The following is a 5,660-nucleotide window of genomic DNA, read 5'->3' as shown; positions in this document are numbered from 1 at the left end:
ACACTGTGGGAGGATGGGGCACTGCTGCTGGGGACAGGGCAGTCATCAGAGCAACTCTTCACCATCTCTCACAGTCTAGAAGGAATGCCTGTTTCTAGGACAGGGTTCCTCAGTCCTTTTAATCCAAGGACCCCTTAGCCTTTCTGATAGAAGGGATCCATGGGCCATTGTCAGCAGTAATGCCCTGGGTGACAGAGGTGAGGTTGGATTTTGAATGCCTGTGCATCACTTTGGAAGCCCCTGTTGCTCTGGTTTAGGGTTCCGTGGTTGCTCTGTGGGCCTTGTGACCTCTTACAAACCAAGAACTGTTACCAGAAGACAACCTGAGAGGGTGTCCAAGTTCATTGTGAGACAGGGCTATGTGCCTTGAACCACTTCTGCAGGGAAGCAGCTGCACGCAGGGCAAGTTCCCACAGGCACTGCAGAGCTGGCTGGCTGGGCAGCAAAGCAGCGCACTGCTCTCCATGCCAGACTGCAGCTTTCCAACTGTAGCCAGGAGCTGTGTCTTGTCTTTATGCCTTTCATGGAGGCAAGGTCATTCCTTTCTCCATTCCCCCACCTCAAGCCTTATTGCAGAGGGTGTGCTGCCACCCCAGTGCATGGGGCTGGCTGCCTGAGCCCAGGCGAGGTCCCATGCCCGGGCTGCACAGCTGTGGGGGCAGATCCTTGGAGCTGTGACCATTGTGGATTGTGATGTTGCTGTGTGATGGAGGCTGATCTTCCCCTGGCCCAGCAGGTTTCTGTTCACCTCGCATGTGTCTGTCTCCTGCTACCTCCAGGGTGCCAGAGCATCACTGCCCCGATCTTGCTGGGGGGGGACGCTGAGCCCTGGGCACATCGTGGGGGCCTCTTTGGAGAGCTGCAGGTGAGAGCATGCCCATATCTGTGGGGGCTGAAGGAAGCGTTGGGAAGCCAAGATCCCTGCTGCTGCTCCTGGCCCTGCCATTGGGTTGCTGCAAGCTTGGGAAGGCAGAGCTGCCCCAGGCCTCTATGCCTTGGCTGTGGCTCTTGGGGTTTAGGGTGCCTCAGAGGGACCCTCCTCCTGCTGCCTCCAGGACAAGGTTTGGAGCCAGGGCAACCTGCTCCCTGATGGACTCTATCTCTTCCAGGCACTGCTGCCCGTGGGGAACAGCTGTGATCTCTTCTACCACCCACCTCCACTCTTCCCGTCCAGCCAGTTGTACCTCCTGCACCCACTGCTGCCCCTGGACAAGGTGGGAGCCACAGCCCGAAGGGGTGGCCCGCACCACTCAGGCCAGAGCTCACCTTTGCATGGCCTGTGCTGTACATGCACTAACAAGATACATGCTCGTCTGCCGCTGACCCCAAGACTGAGCTTGTAGTGCAGGGTGATGCAGGTGGGAAGGGACCTCTGGGGTCCAGCCCCTGCTCAGAGCAGGCCAGCCTGGGGCAGGTCACCCAGGGCTGTGTCCAGCAGCGTGTCAGCCCCCTGGGCTGGAGAGTGGGTGTTGTGGCCAGCGGCATCGGCAAGGACCATCACCCACCTCCCTGCGACAAGCACCCGGGCAGAGCCCCTCCTGGTAGCCAGCAGCAGGAGCGGGAGACCCGTCTCAGAAATGAGCAGCAGGCACAGCCACAGATAAACTGGCACAGACTCGGGGTTGCCAGGTTGCGAGGACTATCTCCAAAGCATCCCCAGCACTGATCTCCAGCGGTGGCCATGAGCAGATGCCAGGAAAGATCTAGAACAGGACAAGTCTGGATGGTGACCTCCTGCAGCCTTCATCAGTCTGCAGCTCTGGGCACTGCCTGAGCCTGTTGAGGTTCATTTCCAAATCAGTCCCTTTTTCAAACACTCATCTACTTTACAGGATGATTCCCCACTGGAGAGGCAGCAGCCTCTGTTAGTCGTGACCTGCTTGCTGCCAGGCCCCCTGCTCTATTTGACATCCCAGCAGTTTGATGGGATGGGAAGGGAAAGGGAGAATTTGGAGGTGGGTGGACACACAATTTAAACTGCTGCCAAATCCAGCACATCCCGGGGTTCCCCATGTACTACACAGTCTGCAGCAGACACCCTGCTCCCTCACCCTGCTGCCTCTCCTAGCTAAAGGAAATGCTAACGCTGCAAATCCAGCCATCATGGACACAACTGCACATCCCTGCTGAATACAGCACCCGGCAATGCACAGCTGCAGCGCTTGTAAATAACAGAGGAGGAGTTGCAAGCACATGAGAGCGTATTATAAGTCAGACTGCAGCTGCCAGCAATTCCCATTGCAAGAGCTTGTTTTCAATTGCCTGTTGTCAGATTTCATCTGATCAAGCTAAACTTTAACAAGCTGAATGTCTGTGTCCAGTGAAACTTTGAGAGAAAAATTCAGCTAAGCACTTCAGCCCGTCCTGGGAATGGCGCTCAGAAGTGCTCTGTCCTGCCCTTGTTGTTCAGTGATCGGGGCAACTTTTCCTTTGAGAAGCAGTGCTTTTATCCGGATGTTCTTTTCGCTGATCCTGGAGCAGCAGTAAACTCAAATCTGACCAAGATGGGAAATTTTGAGATGTCCCACTTTGCACATGGTCTGTGGAGACTTGAGTTTCAGTATTGGTTTTGCTGCCGTTCTGGCTGCTCTGAGCATGCTCTGTCCTGGGGCAAGCAGCATTTCTTCAGTAGCTGCTGTTCTGGGATGCCTGACTGGAATGGCAATTTCTCATTTTGAAGTGTTGCTGTGCTGTGGCAACGAGCCTCAGAGGCCAGCAGAAGGTGGTGCACGGTGCATCACTTCGCGCAGATGCCAGCGCCCTTGGATGGCTGAAGCACACAGCTTCATACCTTCCCCTGGCCAGGACATGCTGGAGGCCACAGCCCTGGTCGCGGTCCCTCTTTATGGTCCACTCGGACAGCTGCTGGTACACCGTGCTCTGGCAGGGGCTGTGGCAGGGGCGGCAGTCAGCTGAGGGGCAGCAGTAGGGCAGGGATTGGGCAGGGCAGGCAGAGCCAGGGCTGAGGTGTATCTGGGTCTTCCAGGGAGAGCTTTACCGAATGTGCCAGGAGAGTTTGGACTGTGACCCCAAAGTTGCAGAGATCCTCGCGGCCCACCCTGATCTCCTTGGTGACAGGTGAGATGTGGCCCATCTGGGGCTCCCTCTTGCCAGGTGTGTGCCGAGTCCGGCTATGTGCTGGGTGATGCAGGGCCGTGGTGTGAGGCAGTGGCCTCTCCTCGCATCCGTGTGGGGACCAGCTCTGCCTGCACCACAGCTGGCGGTGGCCTCACCCTGTGGGAGGGTATAGGGAGGGCAGTCCCTGCACTAATGTCCAGCTGGGTCGTGGCAACTGCAGTGGGGATGGACCCGCTGTCCAGCCTGGCTGCAGGGGGATTGCGGTGGCTCCCCTTGGCTGAGGGCTTCTGCTGGGGGGGTCTCAAAGGGACGGTCCAGTGGGTGCTGGGGTGCTGTCCCGCTGGGGCAGGAAGGAGAAGGCTGGCTGGTCTGAGCTTTCCCTGGGGCAGGCTGGGCCCCATGTGGCAGCTCAGCGGTGCTTCTGCTCTGGCTGGCAGGCTGCTGGGCAGCTTCCTGAGCCTGAGCCCAGAGTACACATTTGGGCTGGAGGATGAAGGCGGGCCATGGGGCTACGCAGCCGGAGCACTCTGCGCTGAAGGCTTCCTGCAACAGAGAGACAGCAGCTGGCTGCCGGCCATGCGGCACAAGTACCCCCGAGACCTGGGCGCAGGTGCGCCAGCTCTGGGACAGGTGAGGGGTACCTGGAACAGAGGGGAGGGGGTATGGGGGGGATGGAAGAGGTTCCCTCATTTGTGTTTGTCTCCTGCAGGATGCCCTGGAGGAAGCACTGCTCTTCTTCCACACAGAGCCACCAGCTGTGCCCCTGCCTGTGCTGCGGCGCTTCCCCTCCCTGGTGCAGCTGGGCACAGCCCCCCGTGTGCTGGATGTGGGGGCCAGCCGCAGCCTGGCTATCTGCTTGCTGAGCGCACTCAGGGCCAATGGTGAGCATGACCTCCCCGTGCTGGGGGGACTGAGGCCCCCTTGATCTGGCACAACCCCGTCCTGACTGCTCCCTTGCCCACCCCAGAGCTGGGAGCCAGCCCCACCTGCACCCCACCTCTCAGCACGGGGCTGGGGTAGCCCTCACCAGGGCTCCCTGTCCCCTCTCTGATGCAGTCTGGCCCCAGCTCCCAGGCACTGTGCCCTCCCCTTGCACCAGGGGACACGTGGACCTGTGTCTCAGGGCATCACGCAGGCACCCAGTGCCAAAGGGCAGTGGAGAGGCTGACCCCTTGTGGAGGGGCACCTGCACCCCACCTCTCAGCACGGGGCTGGGGTAGCCCTCACCAGGGCTCCCTGTCCCCTCTCTGATGCAGTCTGGCCCCAGCTCCCAGGCACTGTGCCCTCCCCTTGCACCAGGGGACACGTGGACCTGTGTCTCAGGGCATCACGCAGGCACCCAGTGCCAAAGGGCAGTGGAGAGGCTGACCCCTTGTGGAGGGCCCCCCAGCCACTGGCCCCCAGCCCCAGCACTGGGTTCCTGGTGCCAGGGGCCTGACCTCTCACCTCCCTTCCAGGGTCGCGGGGAGTGTTTTGCCAGGTCAGTGCCGCTGACCAGCAGCAGCTGAGCTTCTACAGCAAGCTGGGCTTCGTCGCCCTGCCAGTGGCCTGGGGCATCTCCCCTGGTGCTCGGCTCCTGGGACGTCTCCTCTAAGCACACTGCGTTGGGTGCGGGCACAGGGAGGCAGTGCCATGGGACAGGCTGACCCCCCCATCCCGCACAGCATTGGACTGAGGGAGCAGGAGCAGAGGGGTACCTTGAGCAGGGCAGGTTCACACGATGGGGGACATGGCCTGGGAGTGAGCAGTGTGTCACTGGGATGTGTGCAGGGGACTAGGCTGTGAGGGTCCTTGGGTGAGAGAGGTATTTCTGCCATCTCAGGAGATTTGGGCATCAGGGCCCCTCCACTTCTCCCCCAACTGTTCCTGCTTGCTGAGCACCCTCCACCTTTGCTGGGGAGCCAGCAACATCCCCAGGCTGTCTGCAGACCACCAGGCCTGGCAGGAGCCACATGGGCAGTATTTAGGGTGGTGGTCTCGGAGCATGGCACAGTGCATTAGCGCTAAGGGAATGTCCCTATCCCACAGGCTGGGCTATCCAGCTCTCTCCATCCCCTGTGTGGCCCTAAGCTGGGCAGCTGGTGCTGGGGCTGGCTGTCGGCACCAAGGACCTGCTTGTCTGTATGGACTGATCTGGTATGGGACACAGTGAGGCAGCCTCCATCTCTGCTGCCCAGGGGCTGAGGGAAGTGCTGTCCTTGGCAATAAAGCATTTGCCGGGCTCTCACCATGGTTCGTCTCTCGGGGGAAAGTGTTGGGGTACCAGCATGTCCCTCTCACACCTCTCACACCCACAGCCAGCCCTGTTTGTCCACCTCACACCGGCTGTTGTTATAGCCGGTCCTGTGTAACCTCAAACGAAGCAGCTCCCCACACATCCACCTCTCCAGCTGCTCACCAGCCCTCGGCCTCCCCCTGCACTGCACTCCAGGAAGGAGCTTCAGGCGCTGGCAGTGTGTGCTCACAGCAGGGCTCCCGATGGGTTTGGGCGGACCCCAACCCTACCGGATGGGGCTCTCCTGCAGGATGGGACCCCCTGGGCCTGGGCCTCCCCTGTGGTCACAGCTGCCTTGTGGGTCTGG

General features: G+C 60.2%; 1 protein-coding gene across 1 annotated transcript in view; it reads left to right on the top strand.

The window, feature by feature from the left end:
- Positions 1 to 4,672, top strand: part of LOC103922179 (bifunctional protein NCOAT-like) — a 21,175-nt gene extending 16,503 nt beyond the window's left edge. The window contains exons 11-16 of the mRNA XM_009330267.1: positions 780 to 865; positions 1,110 to 1,214; positions 2,987 to 3,078; positions 3,516 to 3,708; positions 3,788 to 3,959; positions 4,536 to 4,672. Coding sequence (XP_009328542.1) covers positions 780 to 865; positions 1,110 to 1,214; positions 2,987 to 3,078; positions 3,516 to 3,708; positions 3,788 to 3,959; positions 4,536 to 4,672 — 785 coding nt within the window. The remainder of the gene's footprint in view (positions 1 to 779; positions 866 to 1,109; positions 1,215 to 2,986; positions 3,079 to 3,515; positions 3,709 to 3,787; positions 3,960 to 4,535) is intronic.
- Positions 4,673 to 5,660: the final 988 nt, after the last annotated feature.

This window comes from Pygoscelis adeliae, unplaced genomic scaffold (assembly GCF_000699105.1).
Source record: "Pygoscelis adeliae isolate BGI_AS28 unplaced genomic scaffold, ASM69910v1 Scaffold438, whole genome shotgun sequence".
Taxonomy (NCBI): Eukaryota; Metazoa; Chordata; class Aves; order Sphenisciformes; family Spheniscidae; genus Pygoscelis; species Pygoscelis adeliae.
Note: the sequence above shows the minus strand (reverse complement) of the source record. Positions and strands in the feature narration are given on the sequence as shown.